The following is a 16,854-nucleotide window of genomic DNA, read 5'->3' on the forward strand; positions in this document are numbered from 1 at the left end:
CATTGGACTACTGATCCATAACTACTGAGTTGTGAGTTTGAATCCCAAGTCCACCAAGCTGCCACTACTGGACCCCTGAGCAAGGCCCTTAACCCTCAGTTGCTGTTGTATAAAATGAAAAATATATATAAAAAGGCATAAATAAAACAATTATATCATAAATTATAAATGTGGTTAAGGTATTGGACTACTGAAGGAAGGATGTAAGTTTGAATCCCAGGTCCACCAAGCTGCCACTGCTGGGCCCCTGAGCAAGGCCCTTAACCCTCAATTGCTCAGTTGTATAAAATAAAAAAGTAAGTTGCTCTGGCTAAGAGTGTCTGCCAAATGCCGTACATGTAAATGTTATTGCAAATGAATGGCCTCCAGTCGCTTGTTGCTGTACTTGTGAATGAAGCTCAATATTGTTATCGTTTCTATAGTAACAAGGACTTGCATGGTGGACTCTCCACGGAACCAAAACCTAATAATATAAAGATCCAAAAAAGTGTGAAAAAGGGAAAAAAGAGAAAAACATCAGCAGTAAAGCTTTTTTTAAATAATTGTATGTGTTATGGGCAGCACGGTGGCTTAGTCATTAACACTGTTGCCTCACAGCAAGGAGATCCTGGGTTTGACTCCCGGGTTTGAACAGGCAGGGGCCTTTCTGTGTGGAGTTTGCATGTTCTCCCCGTGCCTGTGTGGGTTTACTCCGGTTTCCTCCTACAGTCCAAAAACATGTACATAAATTGCCTGTAAGTGTGTGTGTTTGGTTGTCTGCCTATGTGTGGCCCTGTGATGGACTGCCGACCTGTCCAGGGTGTACCCCTGCCTTTCGCCTAATGTGTTCCGGGATAGGCTCCAGCAGACCCCCTAATTAGGAATAAAGCAGGTATAGACGATGGAAGTATATATGTCATATTTATGTAAGGAGTCTCCTGTGCGAGTAAGCACAGGAGAGATGGATTCCTCAGATACAAGGTGCATATTTTTGAATATAAAACTCAGGGGAAGCAACCAGGGAGGAACTAAAGACCAGATTAGCAATGCAGAAAGAACAGTTTGGGAACATCAGGTACGAACAGAGCGATTCGTTTTTGGGGTGAGTGTGGAACTGGAGTCTATAAGTAGTGTATAAGTAGTCTGTAACTACTACAATTATTAACACTATATTCTGGACTCACAGGGTACTTCATATTTATTATCTACTTCCAGTTTGCCCATGTGTACTGTGATGTAAATACTGATCTAAATATAGTTAAATCCACAACTGTGTTTTATATCTGCACTATTACTCATGCTGCTCAGGCATAACATTATGACCGCCTGCCTAATATTGTGTTGGTCCCCCTTTTGCTGCTAAAACAGCCCTGACCTGTCCTGCACTGTGTATTCTGACACCTTTCTATCAGAACCAGAATTAACTTCAGCAATCTGAGCAACAGTAGCTCGTCTGTTGGATCGGATCACACGGCCCAGCCTTCACTGCCCACGTGCATCAATGAGACTTGGCCGTCCATGACCCTGTCGCCGGTTCACCACTGTTCCTTCCTTGGGCCAATTCTGATAGATACTGACCACTGCAGACCGGGAACACCCCACAAGAGCTGCAGTTTTGGAGATGCTCTGATCCAGTCGTCTAGCCATCACAATTTGGCCCTTGTCGAACTCGCTCAAAACCTTAGGCTATATATATATATATATATATATATATATATATATATATATATATATTAGGGCTGCACAATTAATCGATTTTCTAATCGCGATTACGATTATATAATCGTTCAAAGCTGCGATTACAAAAAGAAATCTACTAACGTTATTCTGCGTGCTAAAGGGGTGTTTATTGCATGTTACGTTGTGAGGGGCGAATAAAGACTTTTAACAGGCCTAATAGTCTGTAGGCATGTCCTTATCAACGCCCCGATTATCCACTTGCGCATGTCTATCTTACGTCATGTTAATTTCGCGAGCATGTGCGCTGATAAAGAAACATCAGATAGTTTGCGAAGTGTTGCTAAAAAGAATCAAGAATTAGATTAGAAATGCTTTATCTGTGGTGTGGAATTATTTTGGATTCACTAGCGATGATGTCGAGCGGCATGTTATTGTGTGTTTCTGCACCATCAAGCAACACCACAAATTAATTCAATCATTTAAAATTCATCCACAGAGTGCAATACGAGTAGTGTTTTAGCGTGAAAAAAAAGCAACAAGCCATGCGAGAACTGCAACACACCCATCACAGCGTCGTTGTTTTGTGCTTCTCCGTATCCGGCAGCTTCTCCAAGACATATGGAGATAACTGAAGCGATTATGCATTTCATTGCAAAATACATGGCGCCGATTAATACCGTTTCCAGCACGGGGTTTAAAATACTCATAAACACACTGGATGAGAGATATGTCATGCCCTGCCGCAATTACTTAGCCTAGATTCATAAATTAATTTTATTTTTAGTACAACGTTATTTATACCATGCATATTTTTCCTTTTTATTTAAAGAAACCAAAGCAATGTATAGTTGACATTTGAGTCTCAAGAAATAGACATTTTTCAGGAAGAATGTTTTCAGCTTATTTTTATATAAAATATGGCATGCAGTTGCTTCAAACAAAATCTATAAAGCTATTTAAAACACCATTCATTGTAAATTGTGATAGTCGTATTTAATAATCGCAATTGCAATTTCAAGGGAATAATCGACAATTATGATTTTTGTCATAATATATATATATATATATATATATATATATATATATATATATATATATATATATATATATATAAAATAAATATATAATATATATATATAATAATTATTTTATTTTATTATATAATTATTATTATTATTATTATTATTACTACTAAGCTGCTGTAACACAAGAATTTCCCTCATGGGATCAATAAAGTCTGCTAATAATACCAGCCTTTTTCTTTTTCTCAACAAGCACTGAAAGAAATCACTGAGTAATTCTAAAAGGAGCCATAACAGTACATTTTTCAGATTTCATTATTTAGTACAGTTAGAAATGGTTCATCGGCCTTCAAATTCAATATGCAATTACGGCACTGTAGTGAGTTTTCTCCTCAGTTTTACATTTCTAATATTTTCATTATGACCTCTAGATGATGATTATCATTAAAGCCAAAGGAACCAAAGGCTAAAACGAGATTGTATTGTGATCCGGATTAGTTTAAGACCCATAAATGTTGTTTGTTAATTATGTGCAGTGTTTATAGTTGTATACGAGTGCATATCAGATATAATCAGGGCTGCTATGTTCAGCATTGAATTTCTTTGTCATGTCTCTCCACAGTGGTGTTTAATGGCCCATATGAACATAAACACTCAGGACTAGTTCAAGTATTTCTCTTTTTACCTAGCCTATAAGGGGCAATATATTCTATATATTCATATATTAATAAACTTGAACTATTTAACTTCAGTTTTAATTTTCAGATTAGTTTTTTTGTTTCAAAGTAAATGCCAATATCAAACCCATTTGATTTTAGATAAACATCTCAAATTTAAAGGGGTTTATCTTCAAACACTGTGTAAAGTTATCCAACAGAAGGAAAAACACACCAAAAGCCAACAGAGTCCTGACTCATTCTATATCAGACTTGTGGCTATAAAATTATTTATTTATTTCTAAAACATCCAATAAGTGTACAGGTGAAAAAGGTTAATACAAGCCATGTTTTTTTAAAAAAAAACAACGGTGAACTATATCTGTATGACGTGCAATAGGAGATTTCATTAGGACAGCAGGCGACTGAACGCTTTTATCCACCGTGTCATCATTTCACTAGGTTTTTTCGCAGCCCTGAATATTACATCCTCATCATATTGCTCTAGGATTCGTCTACAACCGAGTGACTCGGAGCCAACATGAGATCAGATTACCGTATTAATTTCCATGTCTATCGTTGTTGTGTTACCTGGGCCTGGGCCTCCATACGAGCGTACTGCAGCAGCATGGGCTCTCCGTGCTGCTGTTTATATTCCCTCTGACAGCGTTCAGCCAGCGCCGGTTCATTAGGCAGGAAGCTGCTGGCCCAAACCTGCGGAAAGACAGCAGGGATATCACATCGAGCCACTGCGGCTAGCTTCGCAAATCTATAACGTTTACCAAACACAAGAGGTAACAAAAAAAAAGCACCCACAATAACAAATAATGAAATGAATACTCTCTTTCCCTGTCATAAAAATAACAGCATTCACATAAAAGACTCACAGAAGAGGGGAAAAAAAACGCTTTTGAAAGACCGTTAGGCTTTCCTAAATGCTTTCAAAGACTGCAGCTCGTCTTCCAGTGGAGCTTTAAATAAAAATGGATTTTGCCTCAAGGCCAATTCAGACAAAATAAACGTTTTAAAAAGTTTTCAGTCTTCCTTCTGACGCAATGCATTTCATAACACAATACACCGCCATTTAAATCTCAAAACTCCTCACCTTCTGGGCAGTTTCTACACCGTATAAGGCACCGAGTTCTTGTCTTGCGTTGTTTTTCTTTTTGTCATATTATGTCTTTCATAAGGTTTTGTCATCTGTCTACATGCACCACTTAGAGAGAAAGAAAATTCTGTAGGTCATCAATTAAAGTAACATCACCGAGAGTATTGATATTAATAAAATTGAGCAAATGAGCACACATACACTCATTCAGATGCGTCGCTCAAACAGGAAAAACTATTTATCATTAAACATTCTTCTTCTTCTTCATATTATTATGATTATTAGTAGTAGTAGTAGTATTTTACCAGTAGTGTCAGTGGTTCCATAATAAGTGTAAAGGCATCCCAACAAGAGTCCCAAATCACATACTGATGAAATATTCTACTCCACTGTGTAGTATACATAGAGTGAGCATGCTGGGAACCCATAGATGGATAAGGAGAAGAAGAAGAAGAAGAAGAAGAAGAAGAAGAAGAAGAAGAAGAAATAAGGAAATAAAGTGTGAAATGTTAGACACTTCATGCACTCAATGCTCACAGCTTTGCTTATGTATTGGAAAAGGGGCGGGGCTAAGAGGTTCCTATGCTGAATGAGGAAACATTTTCAAGATGGCTGACAACACTCAAAACATCTTACAAATGTGTTTTTGAAATTTGATTCAAAATTCACTCTATTCTGCTAAACCTAGCAGCATCAAGCTACATGGGTCTGATGTCATTCGCCATTGACCAGGAAACGGCTTATGTATATAGACAATTCTACTCTTCTAAAACGAGCAAACATTCCAGTGGACTGGAAGGATTTTGCGATTGAGACGGCCATTAAAATGGCCGACTCCAACTCAGTGCCCTGACTACTGAACTTTGCCGATTGACACGCAGCCTATTAATGGTCAAAACCAGACACAGGAAACACTGATCAAAGTCTTGGTTCATCAGATGAAAAGTGAGGTGGATGGTGTATATGCTGGTATAGTGAGAGTGTGAAGGTGATCGAGTCCAGGTTTGTAAAATCAGTAATCAGGTGATTGTGAACATGAACATGAATTTGGTGTATGGGTGTGTAGTCCATGGTGTAAGTGGATCCATTTCACACACACACACACACACACACATTCACTTTGTAAAGAATCCCACAATGCACCGCAAATCTAGGGCGCATCAGTAATGTTCCCTTACTGAAAATGACGAAGCCGACTTAGTCAAAGTAGCTTGTTATCACTGTTGTAGCTCTCAAATGATAACTAACATTAGCATCATTAGTTTTTGACTTTATTTGACTAACTTTTTTCCAGTTAACCTATTAAACCGCTTAAAGTACCATGACAGAAACATAAATCTAATAAATTTATTCATTTCATTGTCTGTACCGCTCTGTATCCAATCTATATTCGGGTCACGGGGAGCCTCAAGGCAGGAAACACCCTGGACAGAGTGCCAACCCATCGCAGGGCACACACACTGGAAACATCCTTATGTTAAGTGCCCCAACTAATGGACACTGATATGCAGTACTGAGTGACTACCTAAGGGAACTAGAGAGCTGATTGAGACGAACCCTATGGTAGAGATGCATTGTGGGTAAATTGAGTTCAGCACAGATTCTGCCCTAGATATGACACGAAATATCTTATATAAAGTTACAGGCTTACAATAATCCAAACATAAGACTACTAACATATTAAACATATTACATACGTCGGTTTCTAGAAGCTTCTTTTTTAGGTTTTCATCCTTGCGAAAAAGTGTGTGTCCATGAAGCATGTTCGAGGGAAAGAGATAATCTTCCTTAACTGTCTCCAGAGCTTTCTGTTAGATAATCACCGCTTTAAACTGCACCGCTAAGGACTCTGAACGCACTAGAGACACTTTTCTCGGTAACTGTGGGTGTCTGGGGGTTTTTTTTTCAATCTATATCAGATCCACACATCACTAATCAGTAGCATTTTTACAGACTTGCAGCACGAGCATGCACTTCCTCAAGTGGAGCTAAAATAATTTTCTGGCTCGCGACTAGGCATCTCCGTGAGCCCTCAAGTGGTTTCAGAGTGAGGCAGATTAAAGCTGCAATGAGGTGACAAGGACATCAAGATGTCAACAGAAAATGAGCGGAGAAACAGCGCTGAGAGAGACAAAGAGTTTCAAATCAAGGCAGAATGCATTTCTGCTGCTGGATTGCAAATGCAAAAAAATTCTATTAAAGCACTAAAGCTGAGATATTATTACTCCATGTTCTAAAGCTTTAAAAGAAAAAAAAGAAGAAGAAAGAAAGAAAGGAAGGAATAAAACGGTGCAGAGTGTCACAGGCTCAATAGACTTTAAATGAGGGAAAGTCTGGAAAAAGCACATTATAGCAAAGCAAAATGACTCGAGCTGAAGGAACGGCAATTCCCGGATTCATTTGTAGTGACAAGGAGTCATTTAAGTCGGTGGTCATTACCTTGCGAGTTATACATCAACCCGGTGAAATACCGTTTCACAGTCACGTAGGAAGAAGTCTAAGACTTCACTTTTACTTTTGAGAGATTGTGAGGTTTAATCCTGACGACGGATGACCAGGAGTCGAACTGGGAGTCTAATCCACAGGGTGGGAAGGACGGCTTCTATTTCTCAGCTGTCAGTCAGAGCCACTGAAGCATTTAGAATCAATGTCATGAAGGGTTGAATCGTGGGATTGATCCGCCATATTGTCTGCACAAAAATCGTTCAGGTCGTGTTTAAACGTTGATTGTAAAAAGTTTTTGCACTTTAGTATTTGCTGAGAGAGAGAGAGAGAGAGAGAGAAACAAAGTTATAAAAATAATAATAATTCAGATTTTTATTCAGGAAAGTTCGCAGCTCAGATGAAGCACAAATAAAGGACTTCTTGCTCGTTCCAAATCCTGGACTACAAAAAAATGTTTCAGAAGCTATAATTATTTTGAAGCTGGTCAAATGTACTTACTGTATCTTATTATAAGATTACAACAAGCCAAATATAACATTTTTAATCCAGATTACCATTATTATTAAGTTATTACTAAGTCACTACTATTTTTAACCTTCGAATTTTCTCATTTCTGTCAATTAAATAAATAAAATGAAATATTAAATATCTGTCAGCTAAATAAATAAAATAAAATAAAATAAAATAAAATAAAATAAATATTAAAATTCAAAGAAAATTATTCAAAATTTCAGGCTTAATAAAAAAAATAGTAAAACATGCTTTGGCTTAATAATCTTAAATCTAGTTGATATTAATCCTCTAATAAGAAATATTGGATAAATCTAACTCGATTCAAGATATTTTCACTTTTTGATCTGTCCAGTCTTAAAGCAGAAGCTGTGAGTAATTCACAAATACGCGATTAAAACTAGAGATTTAATTATACGCCAGAAACCTGGTAAAAAAATATCTAATCCTCAGGCTTTTTATTCAATCCATTGGCACAAAACTAACAGGTGAATGAATTTAAACCTCAGTAAATAAGTAAGAAATCACACATTCAAACATCAGAACAGAGAATATGATCTTAGTTTATCCGTTAAAGCTTGCAGGGTGTGAAAATATAAATAAATAACTGTATAATGTGCAGGAAAGGAAGAGACGGAGACAGAGAGCTACAGAGAGTGAGAGAGGAGCATGCTTGCAAAAGTAATTCGCTCATTTAAAATAAATAACAGAGGCTCATTAAGTAACCCAACTCACAGGAATGAAAATACCGGGAGCTACTCAGATGTTTTCAAATATGAAGCAGAAAGTAATATTTTGTCTTATTGCTGAAACCAAAGTCTTTCAGTGACTCTGCATCACATCAAAGACCTTATTGCTTCCCTCTTTTATTTCTCTATGCAGAAAAACTGTAAGAAAGAAAAATCTTTGAAAAATGATTTCCTAAATCCAGAATGATTGCAGCAAATAAAGGCTGGTTTACACTTTGAACTGGAATTATTTCAGCTGTCATGTGGATGTACATTACGGTGCATTAAATAGGTATAAGGTGAACACTGACAGGTCAGAGGGGTAGAGTCAGATACAGAAAAACATCAACTGCCAATATAATGCAATTATATGTTATACACTCTCATATTATACACCAACTTGGCTTCCATTTGCCTTTTCATGTAGAAAAACTCCATAACTGGTCAATTTCAATACCCCATAATAAGAGGCATGTAACACAGTGGCTTAGTGGTCATGTTTTGCCTCATACCGAGAGAGAGAGAGAGAGAGAGAGAGATGGAGATTTGGATTGACACCCAGTAGAGGGTGTCTCCGAGTCCCTTGAGATAGACTCCAGGTTCTCTGGGATGGATGGATGGATGGATGGATGGATGGATGGATGGATGGATGGATGGATGGATGGATGGATGGATGGTTGGATGGAAGGATGGATGGATGGATGAATAGATGGTTGGATGGAAGGGTGGATGGATGGATGGGTGGATGAATAGATGGTTGGATGGAAGGATGGATGGATGGATGGATGGAAGGATGGATGGATGGATGAATAGATGGTTGGATGGAAGGATGGATGGATGGTGGCCATTATGCCACCATGTTACATGGCACTTACGGGATATTAAAATTGACCAGTTTAGGATTTTTCAGATTTTTTTTCTACATGGATAGATGGTTAGTTGGATAGAAGGATGGATGGATGGTTGGATGGATGGTTGGATGGATGGGCGGATGGATGGAGGGATGGATGAATAGATGGTTGGATGAAAGGATGGATGGATGGATGGTGGCCATTATGCCACCATGTTACATGGCACTTACTATGGGATATTAAAATGGACCAGTTTAGGATTTTTCAGATTTTTTTAATACATTGATGGATGAATGGATAGATGGCTAAATCTATTAATCTTTTCCATTCGTTTTGTATTTTTTTATTTTATGGCTCCTAATGCAGATTTATTCTCAGATTTCACCACACTTTTTCAAAAATTTCAGACAAGACTTCAAATTACTGAACTAAAAAAAATTGAGTACCATGAACTATTTACTGTGCCAGAAAGTGAGTGCATTGCATCAGTGCATCTTTTTAAGCGAACAGCTCAAAACAACTGTCAATCATTTCCATTTCATGTGTCGATTGGCTCATCTGTTGTTCGTATTCGGAGAAAAAGAAGACGAGCCGAGCTTCTGGTGTATTTTTGCTTTCCGTTGTTAAAATATGGGGAGTTTAAAATAGTCATTTAAATAATTATATATATTTTTTTCATATTTTCCAAGTAATTATGAAAAGAGACTTTTATGTGATTGTCCTTGCACATGATTTATTTCCCTTTCTACCACAGCACAACTGGATGCACTAATCTAATTACATGGATGTTGTGTAGTTGTGTAACTGTTGATATGATTAACTTTTCTGTCTCGTTTTGGAAGGAGTCCTCAAGGCCAGTTTTTTCTAACGGTCAGAGGCGAAGCAGTTCCTTAAATACAAGAAAATCTTCAGACTAGCAGTGTTTCCTGTCTTGCTAACTTCAGGACAGAGGCAAAAAGACAAGCTGATGAGGAAATGACCGTTACATAGTTTATAGTTGTCACAACATAAGCAAGGACATGAAGGAACTTCCATAACATGACATGCGAACAGAAATGAAGTGTGACTTGTTTTTTAATTAATAAAATATTAAATCATTAGTGAATTACTGGTGGTGTGAGAGGAATAAATCACTTCAATCGAGACAGGATTATTTTCTTACAACAGCACTCTCTGTGATCTTTTATCACTTAATGCCTCTTATGAAGCATTTAATGTGGATCACGTTATTGTTATGTTACATCACATTGACAAGCCCAGTTGTGCCTGCTAGCTAATGTATGAGGATGTTATACAGCAGTAAGAGGTTAGGGTCTCCTCCAAGTATGAAGCAGTAAGATCTCCATTTATATTCACAGCATTTTGGAGTTTATACACTACCAGTCAAAAGTTTGGACACACCTTCTAATTCCATGGTCTTTCCTGATGTTTATTTCCTTCTACATTGTAAAACAATGCTGAAAGTGGCCGAAATACATAATAATCTCGTTTGAACAGTTGATATTGAGATCTGTCTGCTACTGATGCTCTGTAAAGCCTTCATAACGGCTCTAATCTGAGGTGCTGTTAATTGGTGATTTCTGAGGCTAGTAACTCTAAATGAACTTCTCCTCTGCAGCAGAGGTAAGTTTTGGTCTTGCTTTCCTGGGATGGTCTTCATGTGAGGCAGTTTCATCGTGGTGCTTGATGGGTTTTGCAAATGCACTTGACAATACTGTTCTTGCAAGAACTATTCCAGAACACCTGACCTTCGTGTCTTAAAATAACAACTGACTGTTTTTTGTTGTCATTACATATGGATTACTGAAGTCCATGTGTGTTATTTCATAGTTTTGAAATCTCCAGCATTGTTCTAGAAAATAAAAAAATAAAAAATAAATAAATCCCTAAACAAAAAACATTGAATTAAAAGGTGTGTCCAAACTTTTGACTGGTAGTGTATAAGGATGTTAAAAGGATGTTATACAGAAGTAGACAGTTAAGGTCTCCTTCAAATATGAAGCAGTAAGATCTGAATTTATATTTATGGCATTTCGGATGTTATATAAGAACGTTATAAGGATGTTATACAGAATTAGGCGGTTAAGGTCTCCTCTGAGTTTTAAGCAGTAAGATCTGCATTTATATTTATGGCATTTTGGATGTTATGAGGATGTTATAAGGATGTAATACAGACGTAAGCAGTTAGGGTCTCCTTTGAGTATGAAGCAGTAAGATCTGAATTTATATTTACGGCATTTTGGATGTAATATAAGGATGTTATACAGAAGTAAGAGGTTAAGGTCTCCTTTAAGTATGAAGCAGTATAATCTGCATTTATATTTACGCCATTTTGGATGTTATATAAGGATGTTATACAGAAGAAAGAGGTTAGGGTCTCCTCCAAGTATGAAGCAGTAAGATCTGCATTTATATTTACGCCATTTGACAGACCCCCTTATCCTAAGCAACGTAAATTTCATCTTATTTCATACAACTGAGCATTAAGGGCCTTGCTCAAGAGCCCAGCTCAAAGAGTCTTAAAAAGGACCTGGGATTCAAACTCACAACCTTACAATCAGTAGTATGATGCCTTAACCACTAAGCTACCACAAAAGATGGTGGTGGCTTGACTAGACTTCATCATCCCACAGTGTCCGTGTGATCGAGAAGAACGAGCGGGTGAATAAAACTATGCTGTGATGTCAGTGAAACGGACCACAGAGTACCATATGACTAATATGTAACACTCGCACATATTTTCCAAAGCTGTTTCCAATGCACCTGCCACATTCCACCATTTGGGAATCTCATAGGTAATTAAGTTTAAATTCTAATAAAAATGTAATTGCACTTGATTGTATTGGACTAACTTTACAGACTTTCAGAAAGGCTGCCCAGTTTCCGTAGGCACTACATTTGGTGCGGAGAATACTTGTAAACATTGCTGTTTAATCTCTTTTTTTTGTGTGTGTTTCAGCTAAAATGAGCCAACACTTCCATGCTGTCTATTACAGCTAAAATGAGGCTGTCTGCTGTGGGGATTTATTCATTAAGCACCACAATAAACTCGCCATCTGTTTTCCAGAGAAGTCCAAATGATTACAACGTATAAAGGACAAATAAAACAGAGAGAACAACTGCTTTTTAGGAAAGAATGATGGTCATGCTTTATGAATTATACTGACCGTTTACAGACCAACACTACGAGTGACACTTTTATAAAGGCTATAGCTATAATGAATGACGAATGCCTTCGTATTAAACACTCATGAGGCTTTATACACATTTTTGATCCGTTATGCATTATGAATTGTTTATGTGTTCTTGTTCATGCCTAAACTCAGCTGTTTACATAACAAAACACCTGTAATCAGCCAACCATGCAGCAGCAGAACAATTCATACAATCGGTCAAGAGCTTCATATTTACATTTCTGGCATTTGGCAGACGCCCTTATCCAGAGCAATGTACAAAAGTGCTTTGAAGTCTCTATCAATAAATACATTAACCCTGGTTCAATAGGTCCCAGACACTGATACACAGATACCATCAGCCTAACAATTGTGTAGGATTTTTTTAAAAATACATTCAACAATGCATAAAACAAACAGGGAGAAGTGTTTCAGGAAGAGGTAAGTCTTCAAGACGGTCAGTGACTCGGCCGTTCGGACATCTAGGGGAAGTTCGTTCCACCACCCCGGTGTCTTGACGTATACCTACCTCTTACCCTGAGAGATGGTGGGACCAGTCAAGCAGTCGAAATGACAAGAGACTGAAGAAGCACCTAAGCAGCCTGAGCTTCAGTTAAGGTCACATCAAATTGGGATAGGTAAAAGTCTGACTTCTGTGACTTTAACCGTGCCATGGTTATGGCAATATCGGCTGGTTTAAGTATTTCATAAACTGTTGATCTTCACGTATAACAGTGAGTGAGCAACAGCACTGTGGGTGGAAACACCTTGTTAATAAAAAAAATAGGCAAATTTCACCCTCACTGGAAGTCTATAGTAACCGTGGTGAGCAGAAACGCATCTCAGAATGCACAAGACATTGAATCATGTAGTTGATGAGCTCCACAGCAGATAACCACATCAGAATCCACTTCTTTAAGTCAAAAACAGGATTCTAAGGCTAACATGTGCACAGACTAAACAAAACTGGACTGTTGAAGATGAGAAATTGAAATCCTCTGGTCATCAACTATCCAGTTCCAGTGATTCAGTACTCAGGGAAGTCCTGTTCTGGGCTGACTGGAGTGTAAGCTGATGTGGTCTTCTGCTTTTGTAGCTCATCCAACTCAAGGTTTGATATGTTGTGCATTCGGAGATGCTTTTCTGCTCACCATGCTTGTAAAGAGTGCTTTTATTTGAGTTACTATAGTCCTTCTGTCAGCTCAGGTCAGTATAGTCATCCTCCTCTGATCTCTCTCATCAGCAAGATGTTTCAGCCTGCAGCTCCTCCACACACAGGATGTTTTTTTTGTTTCTCGCACCATTCTGTCTTAACTCTAGAGACTGCTGTATCTGAAAACCGCAGGAGATCTCAGAGCAGTTTCTAAAACACTCAAACCAGCCAACATCCATGACGCTCAAAGCCACAGAGTTCAGACTTTATGCCTAAGCTGAAGCTCTGCATCATATTTTATTATTGCAACGGCTGCAACACGATTAGCTGATCAATTGCATACACGTGCAGGAGTACAGGTGTTCCTAATAAAGTGGTCGGTGACTGTATGGTTTATTTAAGGGGGGGTATTTTGACATTTCCGCAATACGGGATATTCATTTCCCATGGCATGTAGGTTATATAAAAAAAAGATTAAGATATTTCTAAAAAATGTAAAACAGATTTCAATAATTTATTTAATGTCTAAAAGATAAATAATTGAACACGGAAAGGGAAAATTCTGTATGAAATTCTAGCATTGCTAGCATGCTAACTTTAAAGATTCATTACAAAATCAGCTGATTTTAGACTTTGCAACTTATATATATATATATATAAATAAAACACAAAACATATATCTATATATACAGTAATCCCCCGTTTATCACCCACGATAAACGAAAATCCGCGATACACGGACGCCACCCCCAAATGCTTTTTTTTTTATTGCTTAAGCCATAAATGACCCTCCCACACTCTTTAAACACACACAGAAAACATTTGCAAGCATATAGCGAGATGAATTTTGGGTAAATTCGTAGAAATATCACATTTATAGTGAGTACTGTATGTATGTATGTTCGCATACATAGCCAGCAGCCAATCACAACCCTGATTAAATGAATGGGGCATTCCGATTGGCCAGACTCGTTCCTCCAGCCGTATTGTATTTTGATTTTCAGCATCCCCGCACTGCGCTTTCCTAAACAACGCTACGCTGTACATTATTTAATATATTATAAACATTTTACTTTATTTTAATTAATGTTTAGATTTTGTAATTAATAATTGTATTTTTATTAATAAATTTAAACATGAAAACAATTCACTATAAGGTTTGCAGATACCGCGATATACCGGGAAAATCCGCAAAATAAAATTTGTTAGGTTCCAAATAAAAATCCACGATATACCGGAACCGCGATATTTGAATGGCGATATAGCGGGGGATTACTGTACTGAGAGTGTATATTCATTGGGAGTATATATTCTCAAATCTGATTGGTCAGAAGATGTGTGTTATTTTTACAAGCTACGCAACTGAGACAGTAGTTCAGTAAAGGATGCAGCACGACATAATGCATAAAATGCGTTTCTATAGTAACAGCTCATACACAAGTACCTGTATGGATCGCAGCAAAGCTCTAGTAGAGAGCAGTACCAGGAAGTGGATAAAAATAGTTGCTGTCATTAGAGGCCCATTGCCCGATCAGAGGTAATGAGCTGCTTTAAAACAAAATGAACTGATGCAAGTAAAAGAAAAAACACTCCAAACTAATGACTGAACTTCTAATGAGAGCAGGCAGGTCACTTCTCTGAAGCGTCTAATTCAGAACAGGCTTTGTCGGTAGCTTTTTTTCCCCCCCGTTCTCAAATTCTGTAGCCTTTAATCACCATCCCTGAGCGATTTGTAGATTCCAATTAGAGTAAAAACCACTCATCTCGGCGCTTCTATACGTACGCGGCGCTGAAGCCTCCGTGTCAAATTGTGTTTGACTGCACCAGGCGTCTCCACGTCACGACAAAGCCGTGCGTGTTGCTGCCTGATTCTGACACGGGATCATGTGGAACGTTATTACAAATGATAGTCAACCCAAAAGGGATGCAAAATCCCCTTAACGTATCATCTGCAACTACTTTCTCATATCATGTATCGCACGGCCAAGCCGCAGAGTAAAACCGAACGGAAAAGAAGAGGCAATTTTCGGACGCTATTATTCATGCTATGTCACCCATCAAAACACCAGCGGCGGAACGAGCCGGAAATCCTGTCATCAAAGTGGGAATGGTGAAGAAATGAGCCAAGAGTGGTGAAAGCACACTGATGTCAAATATTTCTTCTTCTTTTTTTTTTTCCCGAAAAAAAGAACATCAAACAGTGCTGATTAATTTACTGTGATTAATTTACCCTTCAAACATTCATGCACCAATAATAATTAAATAACACTCAAGAAAAATCATCTTCTGCTTTTCTTGAGCAATGAGTCTTGTTCCATTTGAAAAAAAAAACAAAACATCTGGAACTGAGAAGCCCTTTGTTTGTCCGTGTTTGTTCAGCTATTTGAGGCTGTGCGCCAAAACGTCTGCGCTCTCAAGGATTCCTTAAAATGACGGATTACGAAAAAAGAAAACGACTCATTACTAGTAGGTCATGTCTCGAATCGCCTCGTTTTTGGGGTTGTTTTTTTTTTTTGCGCTTGATTTTTACAGACCCGCTCAGCAGTGGCCAATGAATACATTAAAAGCAGATGAACTTCAGAAGGATAACCCCAGTTGGAGAACGAGCTGTTCCAGAACATGAATCACGGTTGCACAGACTGAAAAAAAATACATATGTGTATGTATATATATATATATATACACTATATTGCCAAAAGTATTCGCTCACCTGCCTTGACTCGCATATGAACTTAAGTGACATCCCATTCCTAATCCATAGGGTTCAATATGACGTCGGTCCACCCTTTGCAGCTATAACAGCTTCAACTCTTCTGGGAAGGCTGTCCACAAGGTTTAGGAGTGTGTTTATGGGAATTTTTGACCATTCTTCCAGAAGCGCATTTGTGAGGTCACACACTGATGTTGGACGAGAAGGCCTGGCTCTCAGTCTCCGTTCTAATTCATCCCAAAGGTGTTCTATTGGGTTGAGGTCAGGACTCTGTGCAGGCCAGTCAAGTTCATCCACACCAGACTCATCCATGTCTTTATGGACCTTGCTTTGTGCACTGGTGCACAGTCATGTTGGAAGAGGAAGGGGCCAGCTCCAAACTGTTCCCACAAAGTTGGGAGCATGGAATTGTCCAAAATGTCTTGGTATGCTGAAGCATTCAGAGTTCCTTTCACTGGAACTAAGGGGCCAAGCCCAGCTCCTGAAAAACAACCCCACACCATAATCCCCCCTCCACCAAACTTTACACTTGGCACAATGCGGTCAGACAAGTACCGTTCTCCTGGCAACCGCCAAACCCAGACTCGTCCATCAGATTGCCAGATGGAGAAGCGTGATTCGTCACTCCAGAGAACGTGTCTCCACTGCTCTAGAGTCCAGCGGCGGCGTGCTTTACACCACTGCATCCGACGCTTTGCATTGCACTTGGTGATGTATGGCTTGGATGCAGCTGCTCGGCCATGGAAACCCATTCCATGAAGCTCTCTGCACACTGTTCTTGAGCTAATCTGAAGGCCACATGAAGTTTGGAGGTCTGTAGCGATTGACTCTGCAGAAAG

The 16,854-nt window shown here is 38.5% G+C and overlaps 1 protein-coding gene across 2 annotated transcripts in view; it reads right to left on the bottom strand.

The window, feature by feature from the left end:
• Positions 1 to 16,854, bottom strand: part of galt (galactose-1-phosphate uridylyltransferase) — a 120,407-nt gene that overhangs the window by 78,553 nt on the left and 25,000 nt on the right. For both annotated transcript variants that reach the window (XM_058412211.1, XM_058412210.1), the window contains exon 7: positions 3,929 to 4,051. In XM_058412211.1, the coding sequence (XP_058268194.1) occupies positions 3,929 to 4,051 (123 nt within the window). The remainder of the gene's footprint in view (positions 1 to 3,928; positions 4,052 to 16,854) is intronic.

Source organism: Hemibagrus wyckioides, linkage group LG16 (genome assembly GCF_019097595.1).
Source record: "Hemibagrus wyckioides isolate EC202008001 linkage group LG16, SWU_Hwy_1.0, whole genome shotgun sequence".
Taxonomy (NCBI): Eukaryota; Metazoa; Chordata; class Actinopteri; order Siluriformes; family Bagridae; genus Hemibagrus; species Hemibagrus wyckioides.